The sequence below is a fragment of the Phasianus colchicus genome, chromosome 5 (genome assembly GCF_987193195.1).
Source record: "Phasianus colchicus chromosome 5, bPhaCol1.hap1.1, whole genome shotgun sequence".
Taxonomy (NCBI): domain Eukaryota; kingdom Metazoa; phylum Chordata; class Aves; order Galliformes; family Phasianidae; genus Phasianus; species Phasianus colchicus.
Genome location: NC_143440.1, coordinates 49,481,056 through 49,502,324, shown reverse-complemented (window position 1 = coordinate 49,502,324; position 21,269 = coordinate 49,481,056). Strand labels below are relative to the sequence as shown.

At 41.9% G+C, this 21,269-nt stretch overlaps 1 protein-coding gene across 8 annotated transcripts in view; it reads right to left on the bottom strand.

Annotated features, from left to right (window-relative positions):
* The window catches only part of EML1 (EMAP like 1), a 119,089-nt gene that overhangs the window by 72,360 nt on the left and 25,460 nt on the right, over positions 1 to 21,269 (bottom strand). For 3 of the 8 annotated variants that reach the window (XM_090141602.1, XM_090141597.1, XM_090141598.1), the window contains exon 1: positions 8,253 to 8,471. The exons of 1 other annotated variant lie outside the window; for it this stretch is intronic. In XM_090141602.1, the coding sequence (XP_089997728.1) occupies positions 8,253 to 8,319 (67 nt within the window). In that variant the 5' untranslated portion in view covers positions 8,320 to 8,471. Of the gene's footprint in view, positions 1 to 5,877; positions 6,585 to 8,026; positions 8,127 to 8,252; positions 8,473 to 21,269 lie in introns of those variants that run through there. 4 more of the 8 variants (XM_090141603.1, XM_031593008.2, XM_090141600.1 and 1 more) reach the window with 4 other exon arrangements.

The window sequence follows — 21,269 nt, the reverse complement described above, 5'->3', positions numbered from 1 at the left end:
GCTACCTAAATTAAAATGGTGTAATTTCATTTTCCTCCTGTGAGGGACAGCATTTCTAAGAATCCTAATGCTCTCAGACTGCTGGAGTTTGGTCATGTGCATTTTCAGAGCTGGAAAACACCGACGTATTGAATTCCACAGCCAAACTCCTATGTGCTGTACAGCAGCAGCATTTCACTTCCCACCTCAAAACACATCAGCCATTGTTCACCTTGTTATGCTTTGAGCTATTTTAAATATGCTTAATATCCAAGCCTCACATAATCCACGGACACAGACTCCTCACATTCCATTTTAAAATACAATTCAATTTTCTCTGTTCACGGTTAGGAACCTAAAAAAGATGGCCTCATTTTTCACATTAGCTGAGCAAAGTCCTGGCTGTCACTGACCTATTATTTCAGCCCATATTTCAAAGTTGTACAGCAAGAAGACAGATATTCTTTAACATGTAAATGCAGACATCAACTCCAATAAAGATCGGCCAGAGTCTCAGGACATGCTAATGCCTGTAAGGTTTTTAACAGTTTAGATAAAGACTCCATTGCCCCCTGTGACCCATCCAAGCTGGCCAGACCACCCATCTAGCAGCACAGCTCACCCACACCCAAGAAGCCATCCCCGGCCAACGGACTCCATGCAAGCTGATCATTAGGACCACGCCAAGCAATGTATTACACAAAATACACTTCAGGGTCATAGGGAAGACCCACCTGCCAGACCCAACAAGCTATTTCAAGTAGCATTGTCACTTGGGAGCTGGAAGAATTCTTCCCAGAGACTCATAGGTTTGCGAAATGCTGGACAGGGAAAAGAACAATAGAATGGTATTTGTTTCTAGAAAACATATAATAAATATGAAACTGATGGTCTGTCAGCATCTTTCTCTGGTTTCAGAACGATTTCCCCCCAGGAGAGAAAAGCTGCTCCTAACGCTGCTGCCTTCAGGGTACAAAAACTTTCCCAGACCTCCAGGGAAACACCAGACATCAGTGCACCACTGCCCAGCTGCCCCCATCTGGGTGTGTGGGAGCTGCACATCCCCAGAGCTATTTCTGCTTGTTTTGCATTGGACTTTTTTGTTTGTTTTGTTGTTGTTGGTTTTTTTAACCACAGTTAGAAAGAAGCAAAGCGTTCATGAAATACAGACCTTTTATCAAGTCTTCATTTAAAAAAATGCCTTTATTAGCTTGAAACAATGACTCTTTTTCCTATTTACATATTGAAATATGCTCACCTACTCTGCATCTTACGAACTTCAAACTTTATGGCTTCACTCAGGCTGATGCATTCAAAGGGCTCCTAACTCTCAGGTGACTACAAGCAAGTAGATTACAAATAATGTTTCATATACAAACCAGGAAAGAAAATTGTTCTTTTCTGCTTGTAGGAAGTTTCCACATTTACGATCAAATACAGCATCTATGCTACTAAAAAATGCAAACTGTTCTATTACTATGAGGTATTTATTTCAGATTTAAGATCCAAAAATGTAATTTCATATCCCACAACATCTAAAGGCAGTGTTTGAAACCTCACTTACTGGTTTTCAAATGGGTATGTTATATTTATTCAACAAGCAGTCATTTTGAAGCAAGACAAGAAAATGATGGACCATGTCAGATTTTAGTTTTTGGAAGTAATGGAGTGTGGACAATCTTACTTAATTACTTTCCAAAGAATTAATTTAGTGAAATCATGTTAACATATCATTATCCCACCCCATCTCCCTAAAAAACCTCAGGGAGCTACTTCCACATTTTAATTATATAATGAATGAACATTCGTTTTGTTTCATGAAAGAGCAGCATCATGCACAGTCCCCTCCATACTCCCTTTAAGCTTTTGCAATACCTTATGGCCGCCCAATTAGTGTCATCTGCAAACAGCAAACACCCCACAAAAATATACAGTCATTATACTGTTCCATGCAATACTCCTACTTATTCTCTCACATCTCCCTCAATTTTAATTACCTAATGACAGGCTCTTCATTACAGCTTAGCAAAACTTCTCTTGACCAATGAGCTTCAGCACCAAACTTTAAAAGTTTCAGCTTGAATTTCCAAGGAAAGGAAAAACAGAAATCAGAATAAAGCCTATTAAAATGTATGTCACCAACTGGAGTACTCATTCTCTTCCTCCCCATGCATTCACTTTTCAATAACATACTTCTAATATAAATTTAATCCTTATTTGAATTGTTTGCACGTGGTTTAAGCTTCAATAAAAGAATTTGAGTTCAGCTATTCTTAATTAGAACTTAAAACACGCACTTCAGTTCTGTAAAGTACTATTAAATTTTTTAAAAAGCTTGAAGATCAGATAAAGCATGTTTTTCTGCTGAGAGCCCAATGCTTTAATTTACAATTCTCTATGTTGTTTTATTCATGAAAAAATACTTGATACTTGCAGTTTCTCCCCATCCTGCTAACACTGACACAGATTCTCTACTGAGGTTAGACTGACACAGTAAGCCTCTCTCACGACTGGTCGATATTTTCATTTGTTATTCAAAGCTTATTTTAAAAAATTAAAAAGCCACCCTTCCTCCCTCCTGCCAATTTTAGTAACTACAATTAATGCTATTCATGATGAAAAAGAGCTTTTAGTAATTCATTATTTGGAAATACATTGCTAATTATAGAGCAACAAATTCATTTTACTTATATGGCATCTTAATAGTAAGAGTTTGAGCTTTAGTAGTCTAACAATATATATTGTGAAAGTATCCATTGCAGCAAGTTAATTTTATTTCATAGTGAATGGTTCATTTTGCATTCAATTACTAGATACACAATACACGTGTTTTTGTATGCCACCCTTCTTCTCAATCTCAGAATAGAAGCAAGCTCTAGAAGCAACTTGATAGAAGCTCATCTTGCGTGCTATATAGTTTGAAACATGAAGCAAACATTTAACAGAGTCCAATTCTGCAGTACATTTAAGGGTCCAACTGGTAAAAAGCCAGAAGAAATTGCAATGATAGGAAGTGCTCTCCAAGCAGTTCTTGCTGATAAAGTCTTCTACTGTCTTACCAAACTGACAGAAGCTTCATACAGGTTATCTCCACAAGTCCAAAACATGCCACAGTCCTGCAGAGAACAAGTCTAGAGAAGAAACACAAGAAAGCCTGGTATGCCCTCCTCCCTTAACATGTTATTTGCTATTGAGAAACAAAATAAATAAACATGAGTAAAGTGATTAACATGTTTTGCAGCACCACTTTGAACACGTTCACAACGTCCTTTTCTACATGCAGTACATTAATTTGTCCAAGGAGACAAACCCATTTTCTCTTTGCATTATTCCTGAAAGTGGTGACAGTGAAACAAATTACAACCCCTTCTAGCCTTGATGGCTTTGAACTAGTGACCTGAAAACTGCAAGACTCTGATTAGCATTGTTGATACCCTAATCTACATACTGCTGTGCAATTTAGGTCCAGCTGCAGGAAGAGAGTAACTGGATGTATTTTGGAAAGTCAGGGAGAGGAAGTGCAGGAATCAAATGTCAAAGAAAACTGCCAGAATAGTACTATCCATAGAGGTTTCCTGTTTGCGCAGTTCATTTCCTCGCTATTAGGGCATCCCTACACTTATAGACAAATGGGTCAGAGAGAAAACATACATATATTCAATTTACTGGGGGGGAGCAGCAGGTAATTTTCAGGTAACTTGGAAATCAACCAACCAACACCAAGTACACGAGCAGAGTCACACAATCTACTTCTCATAACTTTGAGGGGAATGGGAGGGGAAAGTAACTGACAGTTGTCAAAACTATGACCTAGCAAAAACCTTAATAACATGATGCAGCAACTTTGTAAGGTGCTACTTTCAAAAGTTGAGGTTTTATTTGATTGACTTTTTAAAATAGATGTTGGTACAGTTAAAATCACTTCAAAATTTCCATGAAATCCATGTTTTTCTACTGACAACTGTACTAATCATTTTGATGGTGAGCACTTTAAAAGAAATAATTAACATTATAGAACCCTTTACAGATAAATCAATTCCATTTAGAAAGAATTTGTTCTACATTTCTTTACTGCTTTTCCTAAATACTCTAAATTTGATGTTTCTGCTGAGCAAGGCAGCTGAAGGCATTTGCAGAAATGACCATTTGAGAGCTGCTGTTTCCCCACTAGCCAAGTGAAGAATACTGGAAAGATATGTGGGTTGTAAATGAACCATGGATAAATTCTTCCTTCCTTCTCAAAGTTCACACAGGTGTCTTGCAGAACACAGGAAGCACAAGTTTTACCTTTCATATTTGACTCCCCAGATATGATGCCCACAGCTACCAGTGTAGCGCACGCTACAGTTCTTAGACCATAGTTACAGCTATGACTGGAGAGGGAATCATGGTCAGAGGATCCACAAACCACTGCCCAAACCCCACCTGACACGCTTATAATCATGACAGACAAATTTCTGAGCTGCAAGAGTGGTTAGGAGGCAAGATAAGCACTGTACATAATTCCAGTATGTGCCTTGTTCTGCAGAATTTCATCCGCAATGTGGTTCTCTTTATCACTTCTTACACAGCTACTAAAAAGCTTGACACTAGACTGCCTTACCAGTACTCTACTCTTCAGTTTAAAGAATACTTTAGTAAAATATTGGTTGACTGTGAATGAACATCACAGCTTTCAAACTAAAAACTACAGAAAAGTTACATCAGAGAAGGTATCTATAACCTGGCACAGTTAATCCAAATGAACCTTGTGTAACTATTTGTTATCATTTATGTGATGCAAAATAAACAAAGCATTCATTACCTAGAAAGTGAGATGTGAGTTGAGAACCATCCTTAGATAGGTACTGACAAATTATTTTGGTGTCTTTTGTTTAAAAAAAAAAATAAAGAGAACAGGCAGAATATTTTGCCCTGAAGAGCTTGTCCTCCGAAAACACAGAGGGAGATTTCTAGATAGTATGATAAATATTGGTAAGGTAGGTATATACTGTTTCCTCTGGGTCTACAACTAAGGGAAGAAGAATGAAAGAACTTGATTAAAAAACACGTTGCAAGTTCATATTTCTTGCTTTGATGTCATCTCCGACTGACATTAACATTAACATAGTGGTTCTCAAATGCCAACTCTATCCCACTGCTCTGCAAAAGCACTGAAGGAAGTAGGTGTCTTTGAACTAGATGTGCTAAATATTTGTCCTAGATTTTAGACATGCAGCTCTAAATGAACGTGTTTTCTTTGCCTCTTTCTTCTCTCCTGTCTTTCTTCATTTACAATATTTGTACACTTCGTAAGCTACAAAAACACGTTACTACACAATCACATGGATCAGGCCTGTATAGTACTAAAAAAGAAAATCCTTCTCCCTAACCCAGAACCATTTCTAGAAAAAAAGGAAGGCTCAGGGTAAACTTGCCAATTTGCCCTCCTATTACCCCTTCCCTCTCTAACCAGACCCTCCAACAACCAAGATCCTGTTACCCTTACCCCACTGCAACCTCCCAGCACCGCGCTCCTTCTTCCCTTTGCAGAAAGGCTTCTGCATACCCTCAGCAGCCACCACCTGTCCCCACCAGGGAAAGAACTGGAACATTGGAGAAAATACAGCTGTCCTTGTGCCAAGTGGGGATGTTCCCACTGCCCAGGCCACCTGTGCTGCCCATAGGTTGCCTGCATTATTCTTACAGGAGTACTGGCTTCGTATTCTGATCTTTTCACATAGACAGTCTCTTGTTTCTTCATCTCCAGACAATCAGGAATTCCCATTATGTCTGTACTTGTGTAATGCTATAATGGGATGATGATATCAGGGTGGCAAAGTGCTTGGCTACAGCAAACGAGAACGAGCCTGAACACAACTGCCATGGATGCAGAAACAAAGGAAAAGAGCTGCTTACCTTTAGAAGACCTCAAGTAGGCAGGGAACTCTAGCAAGAGGTACCCTCACCTCCACTGCCAACACTTAAATGAGGGCTGGGAAGGGGTGGATCCCAGCTCCAACCCTTTGGTCACTCAGGTACATTGCATGCACCTGAGATCCTGTGGGTTAGCCCTGCCCTCCCACCAGGTGCTCAATCACTGGTTCAGACTGTGGCTGAGCATCTCCACTGCGACTTGTAAAACTAGAATTAATCCTTATTTCCTCTCTTCGGAAGGAAAAACCTCTCAACCTACAATGACAGCCAAATCAAGTGCTTACCAACCATTGCTTTATTTTGCTTTGCCCTCCACCAAAAACATATTTTTCTTCAAATGCCTATCACCTGCTCACACTGTTTGATTCTTCTTTATTCCTGCCCTACTCACAGCCCCATATCATCTTTCACAGTACCCCTTATACTTGAAAGAGCTTTTCACTTCCTTCCAAAGCAGGTTTTTTTTTTTCTTCTTCTTTCAACCTTAAAACCTTCACTGGTATTCTCCATCTGCATTTTTTCCCCTTATGGGTCACGTGTGTCTGTATGAAATATCTGATCATCTCAAGGCACTATTCAAAGACCCCATTCTCTTGTTCTGCTTCATCTCGTATTCAGTGAGACTTCATTATGTTAACTCGTTAAAGGAAAGACTTTGAATCAAACCACTTTCTTTTATAAACACAGAATAATTCAAGTTAACAACAGTTTCCTGAGCTCCGCATTGACAATTACAGGCATACATTACATGACAAACAGGCAAATAATCTCTTCAGTAACTCATTTAAGAGGATAAAACTTACGGATTAACTACGATTTTCAAACCTATATGCAACGTAAATATATACAGTGTATTTTCATTGCACGTACTATGTGCTCAGGGTTACAAAATCAACAGAACTGTGAGTTCTCAGAAATAAGATACTCCACTTATTCAAACTGCTCAGAAAGTGCTGTTACTCCTACTATTCCCACATGTGTGCTACTGCCATGAATACAGCAAAAGCAGAGCCTAAGGATTTTGGTAGGAAGCCAGCTCGCTTACAAATGGATTGGAATATGAAGTTTGAAATGAATCAATGCAATGCATATTTTCTTGTTAAAAAATACTTGCAATGAAATATTTACTAAGTTGAGGCAAAACAGGCATCTGTTATTAGCACACAACCCCCGTACATAGTCATGGTTTTCCCTCTGGAAGAGCTCAGAGAATACTGCAGCCCCACACAATGCATAGCTCAATTCTTCACATTCTGAAAAATTACTCCCACAGCATCAAGGTCCACAGTAGTAGTGCTTTCTGTAATCCTACCCCTGTCGTACAGCACACCGCAAGAAGAATCCTGCGAGATGTGGAAAGAATGAAGATATGAGAAGAGCTGCTTGATGCAAGCTGTTTGATGCAGTTGTTGTCATAAAGCGATTTAATACTAACCTGGCTCCAGCTGCTCAGATAGCAGAAAGCCAGAGCACTGCTAAAACCTGGAGGAACTAGAGATTCACAGGTCAGTTTTTACTGACATTTGAGATTAGGAAAGCTCCTTATTTTACTGCTGAAAAGCAGAAACCAATCTCCAAATAGGCGATTTTCATTCTTAAGTTTTCCAGGAACAACTCTCAGCAGCATTTAGTACACATGATATATTTTCACCCATTAACAGCAAACACCAGCCAGCTCCATAATCCCCAGCGCCACGCAGGCCAGCCGCACAAATATTTCCTCTGATAACACCGACAAATTCCTCACTTCCTTCTGTCTTTCCCACAAGCTGTCACCGCGGGCCAAACAGCTCGCCTTCCAGGCCACACATCACATCACACCAGGTAGCCTCTAAGTGAAATAAACGTTAAAAAAAAAAAAAAAAAAAAAAAACAGAGGGAGGGGAAGGGGGGAGAACCAGGTGACAGAAGAACAGCCGCCCTCGGAAGGTTGCGGCTCAGGGATCCCACGACCACCTGCCCAGGCCGGCGGGACGCTGCGCGCTCGCAGCTCGGTGTGACACGGCGCGGCCGCACACGCGGGGCGTCCTCCGGGCTGAGGCGCTCGGTGCGCGACCGCTCGTCGGCGGCAGCCCGAAGCGGATGCACGCACACACATCCACGCACGCACGCGTGTAACGCGAATTCCTACGGGCCAGGTGCAGAAGTTCCCCGCGGCTCCGGAGCTGCGTAACGGGGAGGCTGAGGGCGAAGTTTCCTCCCTCCCGTTCTCCCCGCGGCTCGGCTCAGCCGGGGCCGCGCGGTCAGGCCTGCCTGCAGGCCCTCCTCTCCCCGCCGCCGGCCTCCGCCTTCGCCCCCGCCCCGCCGGGACGCCGGCACCTCGCCGCTCCCCGCGGCCGGCCTCGCTCTCCTCTCACCGTTGCAGAACTGGAGCAGCGAGGAGGTGTCGTAAAGGCTGCTGTAGCTGGAGAAGCCGTCCTCCATCCTGCCGCCGCGCTGCCGGCCTCCCCTCGCCCGTCCCGGCGGCCGCTTCGTCCGCGCGCTGAGGAGCGGAGGCGGCGGGGGCCGCGGCGGCCTGCTGCCTGCCTCACTCAGTTGCCATGGCAACCCATTCACTCCGCCGCGGATGGGGCGGCGGCCGCGCCGGGGCTGCGGGAGGGGGCGGCCGCGGGGCGGGGCGGGGCGGGGCGCGGCGCGGCGCTCCCCGCTGCCGGGTGCTGCGCGGCCGGAGCCGCCGCGGCCGGGATCTCCGCTCCGCCGTCAGAGGGCGGCCGGCGAAGGAGAGCCCGGGGAGAAAGCCGAGCGGAGAGCGGCGTCTTGCGGCCGCTTCTCCTTGGCGGCAGCCCGCAGGCCGGGCACCTCCGGGTGAGCCCTGCTGAGCGGCGCCCGGAAGGGGACGGGGTGGGGAGGAGGAGAAACGCGGCTGTGGTGGGGAGGTCCTTGGGAGCTGCCCTGAAGCGATCCGGAGGCTGAAGTCGGCGGGAAGAGGGTGAAGTTTGGGATGCGGGGAGTTGCAAGTCAGGATGCGTTCGGCGGTAGGACGGGGCAGCCCGTCTGCTCGGTGCCGCCTCAGCCTTCTGCCAGCTCAGCAGCTCCCCTTGCTTCCCCTGGAGCAACCGCTGCGCAGAGCTGGCCCTGCGGCCCCTTCATTTCAGGGGCAGCTCCTCTGGCCGTAGGAGAGAGCTGTCAGCGGAGTGCTGTGACTGGTGTTCTCTTACGCTAACAAGGTGCAGATATGTGCTGGACCTCAAAGTCCACCCAGTCCCAACCCCCTGCCGTGAGCTGGCTGCTCCCACCAGCTCAGCTGCCCCATCCAGCCCGGCCTTGGGAGCCTCCAGGAATGGGGCACCCACAGCTCTCTGGGCAGCGGTGCTTCACTGCCCTCTGAGTAAAGAATGTTTTCCTAACATCTAACCTAAATTTCCCCTCTCTTAGTTTAAAGCAATTCCCCCTTGTCCTATTACTATTAGACCGTGTAAAAGTTGGCTTCAGTTTCCGTGCTAGAAATGCTGACGCGTTCAGTGATCAAAAGCCATTTTTATTTCAAGCTCCTCTGCAGACATGACAAAAATAACACGTTGCATTTCCATAGCACCTTTCCTCTTCAGAAATGCCAGAACACTGAAAGTGTGCCTTTATGTCTCACTCCTTTAAGGAGCTTTTTTGCATGACAGTTCCATCATGTGGATCCAGTTACAGGCCTGAGTTCTGTATATATGAGTCTTTGCACCAACCACTGAGCCATAGTAGTGCTAACACAAAAATATGCTATAAAATTAGGCTAGGATATCAGTTCCATATTAAAGCGGGGTGAAAAGTGCTCCCTTCTGAATTGCCATTGCCAATATTGGTAGAATTGAAGAGATCTCCAAACCGGCCTGGTGGTGCTTGTGTCTGACAGAGACCACTGTGTTTTATAGTTGCAAAGCTATAAAAGAAAGGAAATTTGTAGTTGTACAGCTAAAAATAAATTATAATAAAAATGACTTCAAAAATACTATGTTTAAAGTCAGCTATCATTCCTTCTAACCTTTAAAATTAACATAGGTCCCTTAGGTTATCCTTCTTAGGCATAATCTATCAAACTTTTCCAAAATATCACATTTTTCTAAAACAGTATACACACACAAATACGTACACATGCACGGGATTTTTTTCCAGATAAGGTACAGTACTAGAGAAGTGGAGCTCATTTTTAGTGCCAATTAAGAAGTTCATTTTAAAGCATCATTACTGTGGTAAGTTCCTCATTCTGAGGATGAGGCGTATTCTAATGCACTAATTTTCCACTTGCTAGAGATAGCTTCAACACAAGCAGCATGCTCTCCAGGAGCTGTCAACGTTAGCTTCATCCATACCTCCTTTAGATGTGCACATTTTGGAAAATAAGTCTATGAAATCTGTACTGCAGTGCATGATTTTAATATCAAACAGTATAGTTCTGTAGCGATTGCAGCATCAGATGAATCACGTGGGAAAGGATATCCAGAAGTATTACACATGGAGCAAAAAATGATGTCGGAGTGTTAGAAAAATTAGAGAAGTAAACACCTGGTAACTTTTACAGTGTGTTTTGCTGCCAAAGAAAGAACAAAAAGGGGCAATACAGCTCCATTTCAGAGAGCAAATTAAAATTCACTTAGAAAATATGACCTAAACCTGATCTGAGCACAGCATCCTTGAAGAACGTGAAAATACCTGATCCTCACAATGGATTGCCTACTGAAATTAGCTGTGAAGGCGTTGTGAAGCCGACAGTGAAGCCTTTCTGCTCACTACACTGAAAATCATCTCAGTGATATGATAGAAAATGATCTCAGCTCAGGTCTCTAGATGCAGTTATGATGCCGTTACATTCAGAGGGCAAGTGCTGGAAAAGGAAAACACTATTTAAAACACAATTTAATTGCAATGATTTTTAGACCTCTCACAGTCTTATTACACTAACCTGCACCACAAAATGAAAAATTATATCTGGCTGCATGAACAATGGAACAATGGATCTGAAGAATTCACTAATATTTCAGCAGGCATTCTGGTGGTGGAGCTAAACAATGCAAACATTTCTTCTACAGTCTATTCTTCAGTGAGCTGTAGCTTTAATCATTTGTACATGTCCGAGGTAAATGATAGAAATGTGAATGTAGCATCCTGAGCAATATAGTGGGACTGATGTACTTTGAGGGGTTTTGTTGTACATTTGTGCAAATTACTACTGACAGTGTTAGAAAATCTGTATGACATTTTATTTTGTATCATTTGTATTGAGTGGGGTAATACAAATAACTGTTTGATGCATGAAAACAAAAGAGCTTTCATATATTCTTAGCAGAATTCTCAGGAGGTCATACTCCAATTTTAGGACAAAGAAACCTTGCTTACACTCCCCATTTACATGCTGGCATCAAACAATTTTGATACTATATATATTTCTGTTCCTTTTTTTTTTTTTTTCCCTATTTCTTTGCATTGCTAATAAATACATAAAATATCCTGCAGCATTTTCATATCAGAAATGTAACAATTCATAACTCTCAACAGGATAGAATTGTATAGCATTCTGATATGATGTAGCAGGTAACATTACAGCAAGCTGTTTCCATCACAACACCAATATTAAGAGAAGAAAAACCAAGTTACAGTATCCTTTTAAAGTCCACTAAAATAATAGCACTGGTTCTAAATCTTATTCGTATACTATCTACACTTAGCAAGAATGCTGAGAGAAAAAAAATCTGAATCCAAACAGGTTCCAACTGACCAGTAACAAAGAACTTTTCAAAAGTGACTTTCCTTTCCAGGTCATTTCTTTGGCTCTGTCATACAACAGCATCAGGATGTTTTTGCCATTTGGTGATTGCTTTGACAGGCTACCGTTCATCCTCTGACATCTTGATCTGTGCAGGACACCACTGCCTTCAGTGAGCATATTCGGTGGCATTTGGTGAGGAATGGACACTGGGGTTTGGGTCTTCAGAGCAAAACCTGCTGTGCAGATCTGCCAGTGGGCTTAGGCACTCCCAGTTCTTCTTCACAGAATTTAGAAGAGTTGAAGGCTCAGTTCAGCACAGAGGATGAAAGGTTTTTGTTTCAGATCACTGTAATGCATATCCACAGAACAGATCAGAAAAGTTTGGACAGCTGCTGCACACACTGGACCTATTTTGTAACCAGAGAAAACTTCAATATGCAAAGCATCTAGCACTGTCAGCAGATGTGATGGTTTCACTAAAATTTGTCAGTGGATATAATTATAGTATCTATTCTACTGTGACTAACTTCTGATGAGCCCCTTGAGCTTGCTGGAAATAATCTGATTCTAGGCCATGCTCACTGCCATGTGAGTTGGTTCTGTAATTCATTTTGCTTCAATTTGAGACAAGTGTCTGTTTCACCATCTACAGTCTTACCTAATGTAGCAGTCCAGCTCTGCTCTAGCCTTGGAGCCCTCAAACTGTGTGCTTGTGCAAGTGTGGGGGCTCCTCGAGTCACAGTGTTCTTCCTCTCCCAGTTGTACATCCCCCAGGATACAGGTAATGCAGCAGCACAGGCCCCATGTTGCTGGCATGGTGCTCCACCTGAATTTTGAAGGACACTGTGCAGGAGCAGCAGTACAGTGTGGGAGTCTATGGAGGGAGGGAGAATGAACTCCAAGGCAGTGGCACTGTTGGATTAGATGGGATAGGAGAGGGCTCTGGGGTTAAGTTCATAGAATTATAGGATTTGTTTGAGTTGGAAGGGATGCTTAAAGGCCACCTAGTCCAACCCCCTGCAATGAACAGGGACACTGACAGCTCCATCAGGTGCTCAGAGCCCTGTCCAGCCTGACCTTGGGTGTACCCGGGGATGGGAGCATCCACCACCTCTCTGGCAGTTTGTACCAATGCCTCAGTGCCCTTATCGTAAAAATCTTCTTACATCCAATCTAAATCTCCCTTCTTTTAGTTTGAAACCATTTTCCCTTGTCCTACCACAACAGACCCTGCTAAACAGTCCGTCACTTTCTTTCTTTATATTCTGGAATTAGCTGCCTGCAGTCTGCATAAATCCTCATTTAGACTTTTTTTTTTTTTTTTTTTTTTTCCCAGTTTTGCCTTTATTCATCAGTGAGCAGCAGCACAAAGTGAGAAGTTTGTTTCTCTTTTCTTTTTTTTTTTTTTTTTTGCTTTTTTTTTTTTTTTTTGGAAGACAATTTTGTGAGGTGAATAAATTGCCTTCATTCTTCAGAAGAGCTTTTTCCTCACCAACAGACAATCTCCAGGTATTAGAGTGGGGCTCTCTGTCAGGGTCCTATCATAGGCTCAAATAAGGATTTCCTTTCCTACTGCTCTCCAGCAGACTTGCCTCCCGGTCCCCTTTATGAAAACACTTCAGCTGCTGGAATAATCGCTCATCTGAATAGCAGGACTCCACTGCTTCAGCCACAGCAGGGGTCTGCATGAATGCCACTACAAAGCGCACTTCTTGCATGTGGGAAAGATGGGATGTAAGGGGAGAATCACCATTACACAAGCACAGTCTGAGCACATTAAAAATACAATATAACAAATGCGGGTTGAAACCATCAAAGGTATGCATGTTTTACTATCCAAATGAAAATGTGTTACAGTAAGTCTGTACACATCGTGTTGGTCAGAATGACATACATTAATTATAGAGAAAATTGCACAATTCCAGTAAGGGCGTTCTCAGTCACACTGCTCAGACAAAATAACAGTGGTTTGTAAATCAATTAATTTGTAAATATGAAAAGAACACTTTGAAGATGAAAAGAATAATGCTTTGCACATCTGTGATTCTTCCCATCCAAAGAAGGGGAACTGCTCGACACACAGTGGTGCTTTCAGGCTTGCACCACCTTTGTAAACTAAATACTACCTCTATTCTACACATTCAGAAGATGAGAGGGAAAACACAACACAGCCAAAGACACACAGAGAGGTCAGAGGCAGAATAAAACCAGAATAAATACCACCTGGGTGCACTAACCATTAGACTATCCTGCCTGCAAACACTGAAGGTATTACTTATGCAGCCCATTATGAAATGCTTTCAACCATAGTATCTGCAGTAGAAACATCCTTATTTTCAAAAGGCCCTGGAACAACTCAGGTTCAATGCACTTCAGTGTATGCAATGGTCAACTGCAGACTTGTTACAACCACAGATACAGCATTGTGATACTAAACCAATGAGAAGCAATGTGCACTACAAGTGCATAGGAATGCAACTCCATTCCCACCTCTGCGCAGTATGTGCTGATGAGTACAGCATTTTTGAGATATTGGCACTCTGAGAGATCGAAGTGAAAAGCAAGATGGGTAGCAGCACATAAAGTAATTACCCAATCACTCTTCAAAATTACTTCTTTTTTCTGTTCCAGCCCAGCTCTACATCAGGTGGCTTCAGTCCTAAGTAGAGGCTGAAACTTCAGCTCTTTAAAACCTCGTCTAGTCTGTGGTGCAGTCACTTTGACACAGGATGGGCCCAGAGCAGTTCAGCACAAAGGATCCAGCAGGGTTATCCCCACACAGCTGCATCACTCCCAGGGAAATTCCCTCCCAGCAGATGAAGCTTTCCTGCACCCACAGAAACCTCAGGGTGCCCCAGCATTGGGGTATTCGGAAAAACTTCCAGTGAATGTCAGAGAGGAATGCTTTTGTGTCTAGCACTGCAGAGACACTCCTCCTGCACATGGCTGAGATCACAGTGACAATAAATAATCCAGAGGCCTATCTTACTTGTTTACTTAAATCATGTTTTGTTACAGTGTAAAATCTGGTTTATACAAAGCCATAGCAATATAAATTAATGTCTTCTGAATTATATTACAGAAAAAAACAAGACTAGAGGTTAATAGATATATTTAAAAAAAAGAAAAAAAAGAAAAAAATAAGCATAGTAAATAGATCGTTGAAGAGGTACACAACTTACCTCTTTTTAACAAAGTGGTAATAAAATAGTCAATTCATTGTGTTTTTAGAATGAGAATTTTAATTTGATAGTGAAAATTTATAAGAAGGTACAAAATGCAGAAATAGAAAACAGAAAGGAGCAAAGGATATTGGCTGGGTACATCCTAAGAGAAAAGATTTTGTCTGCAAACACATACCTATAGCACCCTGGAACAGAGAAATGGATCACAGCACTATTCAGCTCATTCCTTAGTCAGAGAAGGATTGTTTTAACTTGTGACTTATCACAAAATGTTCATAATTTCAAACCTTCCTATTTCACTATTCACTGATTCAGGATCCAGCACAGTTAAGGCACTGTAGGAACTGATGCTTATTAGGAAAATTTACTGTCAGCCATGTAAATAATAAAGTGCACATAAAAATCTATGTATAAGATGAAGCACCACATCACTTCAACTTGCTAATGTTATAAAGGGCTCACCAATCTCATTCATGTCATTTTTTATATTTGCAATAAGAGCTAAAATTGATAATTTATGTTACTGAAAATGTGCCCAGACAGGACATTTTAAAGTTCCTTGGGATCTGTGAAGAATGAATGGAGACAAGTGTCTTCTGAGAGACAGCCAGTAAAACTACTGCATTTTCCTTACTGATTTTACTTTGTGCTGGCCTTTCATTGGGAATCTGTTGGAAAAGCTAATCTGTGCTAGTAAACAAACCATAGAGTAAAAGGGTTTACCTATGATCTTAGCTCCTTCCATCACCCAAGCCCCTGTACCACCTCAATTAATCTTGCTTAAGGTTTTGCTTATGCATCTCCAGTATCTTTCATCAAATGCAATATTAAGTACACAAAAAGAGGCAAAGGGAGCAGACAGTGCCCTGTTCATGCCACGTGGGTTAGCTCTGCACAGCACAACAGCAAGGCTCCTGGTTCCAACTAATTAAACCAATGAGCTTTTCCTGAACTGTCAGAGGAGAGAGGCACTGCTAGAGAAGATGACCCATGAAGGATATGTGGAAAATTCAGCCCACTACACTCAGAGATTCCTTCAATATCTACCAGAGCCCAGGACCACCTACTTTGAAACCTTACATCCCTGCAGTGATTTTGCTGCCTCAGCCCATTTCTGCTTTCCCATTACAAGATCTCGGCACAACCTTGGGATGGAAGAAAGCAGTTAAATCATCAGCTAGTATAAACTTGGCTGGCTTGAGAAAAAAGCAATAGGGAACAATCCTTTCCTGCTGTTTCCAGCATCGCTTTACATTAACATCCAGCATGGGATGTAACTTTTGTTTTTCTGGGTAAGTATAGTTTTGTTTGGAGTTAAACTTTTTAATTTACTTTGGAGCAGAATCTGGCTTGGAAGAAACTTTTCTGTTCTGGTCTTAGCAATTACTGCAAGGCCTGCAATGCAATCAAAGCAATTTTGTGTTATTTGTGTTTTTTTAAAGTCATTTCTTCTTATGGATTCCCAGACAGCGTATCCAGAAACTTTGAAATTACACTTTTCATCTTCTTTTGATACATAAAATATAAATAAGAAGAAATGAAAGCAGTGATTAGACCAAAGAAGCCTTCACTAAGTTGCCCAGGAACACGAGCAGTCATAGTTTTGAATTAAGGGATCAGGCTCACAGTCATGAAATGTTTGGCTTTTGAGGAAAGAATGCGGCTGTTCTTCAGATCCTCTGTGAGGCAGTGCAAGATGTAGGATTACTGATCTGCCCGGGGAAGCCATGCATGACATTCTGCTCTTGGTGACAGCATTTGGAGGGTGAGGAACAGAGAAAGAATGGGGGGAAGTAGTGACAGTGCCCAAGTGAAGCCCTGAGAAGCTGCCCAGGCACTGCTCCTGACTGCCAGCACTGCGGCGTAGGGAACAATCTGCCATTTGTTTCTTACAGAGTTTAATAATTTTAAAAACACTTCCTGATGCAGCATTTTAATTCTTAAGTACTTCACCACCTGACATTCCTCTCTCAAACTTTCAAGGGAGAAAGAGAAAAATCACAGTTATGGTTAAGGGAAAGGAGAGAAGCTAAAAGGATTTTCTCATTACTGCAGTCATAATTCAAGGGAAAAAGAGCAGGAAGACAAGTTCTTTTCAACTCTTTGATGCCCGACAACCCCTCCTTCTCCCACCACTCTCTGACAGAATAAATACTGGAATAAAGAACAGAATGACTCTCAGAAGAAAAATATGTATTGTGCTCCATAAATTACACAAGCAGATGCAGCCACGAACGAAAGAATGAAGAACACAAAACCCCCGCAGTGTGCACTGGCTGGCAGAGGGCTGGTGGCTGCCAAGGGACGCTGCATGACCACAGGGCTGCCAAGCTGGGACCTCGCTCTGCACGTCACCACACAGCTCTGGCACACCGCACTCACCGCCTGCTCCTTACATTCATCCTCTTACACAGCTCTTCTGCACATCAGGAGCTGCTTAATGAGTATTCAGGCCATAAACAGCTCACGATATGTTTTACAGTTGTCTAAGAAATCTCGCGACAATTGATTTTGCTTTTTTTTTTCCACAAAGGCACTGCTTCAGATGAATATTCCCACACAGAAGTGAGTGTGCCCACCCAGACCAAAGCACAGGTAGAAGGGGCCCAGCCCTCAGCTACTGCAGACTTGCAGAACACTGAACTTCAGCTGAAGTTTTGAGTTCATGACTTTTTATTAGAAAAAAGTTTGAAAAGCTATATAAAGCCTATATAACTTTATGATGCTATATACAGAAATAATTACAAATAATCTAACCCATTGTTTAATGCTCACCAGATACTTCATTCAACTAAAGAGTTTTTTGGTGAAGGTGGAACTCTGGATCCAAAACAGTCAGATTTACATTTCTAGAATATCTCCCCCATTCCTTCATGATATCATTTATTTCAAGACATCAGCAGTTACAAACTATCATTTTGGCAGGAAAGAATCCTGGTGACATTTAGCTTCATCTGACCAATTAGGAAGATAACACATTTAAAGGAAATTCACACCATTAGTTTCATTTTAGTAAGCTGTTTTGAAGAAAACCTGTAAATACTCTGCAAAAGGATATTTTGCCAGCCTCGCCATTATAAATGCCATTTGGTGAACATCCAAGAATAAGAAGTAAATACTTTATGCTGGAAAAGAATACATATGACTAACAATCCTCAACAGTTGTAGATGTACATTTGTGGAAAATTGTGCAATTAGAGACTAAAAGCAGAGTAAAATGTCTGTTTACGTTTAATTCTGCTGAGCAGATTGGGACCACAGGAAAAATGTCCTTTTCTCTCTTGCTTGTGTTCTTCATGGACCATGTGCTTTGAGTTGCATCCAATTCATACAACAGAACTAGGGGAGAGCCTAGATATAGCTTAGCATTTTGAACTTTTTCCTTTTGTCAGAGGAAGAGCTTTTGTTTTCTCAGTCAACTATGATTTCCTCCCATGTGAAGCTACAAAATATGGCATATGATGCTTGAAACCCAGGTTTTTTCCATCTCTGCATGTTTTCCCTTGGAGCTCAAAAACTCACATTATCCCAGTGCAGAGGAAAGAGAGAAGATGTAGTAAAAAAGGAGTAATAAAGTCCATAGCTACATACAAGCCCCTTTCTGACCTGGTCAGATGAAAGTACATGGAAAGTGATCAGATTGTTCAGGATAGTTATGGATGAATGGCAAAAGTGCATTGAAGCAAAATCAAAGACAAAAGCATGAAATAAAATGCAAGCAGAGACAGTGGAATAACAAGATGCCATGCTACAAACATGGCTACAGACAGATGACACCAAGGTACAAATGATTAATGACTACTTTTTCTAACTGTCTTCATTAAACCTACAGTTCAACAAATACATTAGGCCTTTGCATTTGCAAGTTCATAGGAGGTAACAGGGAAGTGTGCAGATTCAGCTGCAGTTGTAAAAACAAAGCTGTCAAATGAGCCTAGCTCTTTCTATGACTGCATTGTGTTGTGGATAGGGGGAAAGCTGCTGTTGCCATATAACTTCTCTTCAGCAAGGCTTTATAGAACTCTCATAAACAAATGAGGAAGCACAGCCCTGGTGACCCTGCCACACCTGTTCTAACAGGTGTAAAACCATACAGGTAATTATACCTTAGAAATGACACAAAGTGGAGGGATGCATGAAATACAACCCTGCATGGCTTTGTCCTTAGTCCTATTGCGTACAACATTGTCTTTAGTGAAGGAAAAAGGGAGTACAGAAGATGCTTACTTAAATGGGCAGGTCACAGCTTGTGCACCAGTCAATAGGCAGATTAAAATTTAGAAAGAGATCTTGGCAGCTTGAAGGAACTGTCTGTAAAGGCAAGATAAAAGGTACTGAGGTCTACCATAAGAGACTGCATTTAGACAGGTATTATCTGCTGGAAGGTGGGTAATAACTGATTGAGAAGTAGTTTTACTAAGGCTAGACTGAACATTTAGCCACGCTATGCAGAGTGGGAAAGGCACTCAGCAAACAGGTATGGATAAATAATCCATCAGAAGTATGATGTAATTCTTTCACTGTACTCAGTATTGATAACATCTTATCTGGAACACCGAGATCAGTTCTGAATACCATATTATGAGTAAACACAGGCTGCCACAAAGACAGAATCCCCAAGAAAACCAGAATCATCAGGGAGAGCTTGAAAGCACAGCTTGGAGGGGGGGAGAGGACAGCCTGAGTAAATGTGGGGTTGTCACACCCAGAAACAAGGTGGGAAAGGGTGTGATACAATTCCCTGAGCACATAATCATATCAGAAAGAAAAAGCCAAGGCAGTCAGAACAAGTTTAAATAGGGTTTAAATTGTAGCAAGAAGGTTTCTTATTCAGATTAGACGTTGGCAAAAAAACCTTCAACCTTCTCTCTTGTAAGGGCAGCAGAGCACCAGAATAAGTTGCCTAGGAAAGTCACAGAATACTTATGGGAAGTCTTTAAGAACATGTTAGACAAATACCTGTCCTGCTTAACAGGATGTAGTTGGTGCTGCCTTCAGTCAGATGGACTAGGTGAACCCACAAAGACTTTTCAGCTTCACTCTGTTATTGTTCAAGTCCTTAAAGCATTCTGGGAAATAGAAACCACAGATCCAATTCCACGAACACTGTTCTGTTGCTCTTTTCTCATTTATTTTGCTTGATTCACATGATGGAGGCAGGAATACCTCAAATAATCCTGCTACACTTACAGACTCTCTCACAGCTGCTGTCAATCTGGGATAATAAAATGAGGACTCCAGCCCTAAAAGTCTGACTGCCTGCTTAAACATCAAGTAGGGGTTCACTGCTCTGTTTTCTTCCCTGAGGAATTTAAATCTTGACTCCCAGTATATGGTTCTACCATGTAAATGGTGCCTGGTGATAGAGAATCAGCCTTCCTTCTCATAGCACATCAGGTCAGGGCTAAGCAGTGCTCGTTATAAAGTGAGCTCATGCCCCTTTCCCTGCAGAGACACAGAGCAGAGCCAGAAGTTGGCAAAAACTCATGTCAGTTACTGTAGTGGAATACCAAAGAACTGGGAAAGCATTAGTGAGGACACCTCAGTCTTGCCAGCTTCCAAAACAATACATGGGACAGCTGGGATTTGATTTTTCTATTCCATTCCCTTTTTTGGATCCAATCCTACAATGCCAATGCCATAGGCCAAGCCAATGAAATATGAAGGCTATTCACACTGACCGCAGTATTGCTTTCAGTTAACAATTCCTAATCGCTGTTCAGCAGGCAGACACATTGCTACAGAGAGGAGAGCTCTGTGTTTGATGCTTCTTGCATCTGTAACCAGCACATCTGAAAGCGTTTTGGAGTGCACTCAGTGTTTGGCCTCACATCACAAAGTACTGCTGTGAACAGCATCGAACGTTTGGGTGTGTTTACAATACTCCCTTGTATGAGATGAAAAACACTTATGCCACTCTTTTCCCAGTATTCAGAGAGCTACATCCAAAAGTATTCTGTCCAAACTGTCCTCCCTTCCTCTCATAAAACTGTAATATTCAAATATGATTTATTTCTTGGAGGCACTGTTTTCCTAAACAGGTATTGAAATGATTATTAGCCTTGGGCAGATATTTTTATACCTTCACAGCAATAACAGAGGTAGCTTCTTTGAGAGCAATTTGATTTTTACATTACCTGAAATATAGTTTTACATATATACATTTAATATCTGTGGTTTTTATATAAAGGATGGTTAGATTATATGAATTTGAATGTGTAATTTTATATATTGCATATTTATGTATGTATGCTTTATTCTAGAACCTAAGCCATAATGCTTAAAATGATACTGTCCCATTTGTGGAACACAGGGTTGCTGCTCTGCTCAGACACACCAATGTGACATTTGAGAAAGCTGTGACATTTGGATCTGTGTCCGACAGAGGGAGGTATTCAGAAACACAGAGGTGTTCCAGACTCATACTAATTTTATGGAATTCAGCTTCAGGAAGGGAGAAAAATAAGCAAAAAATAGTACATAATTTACTGTCGCAT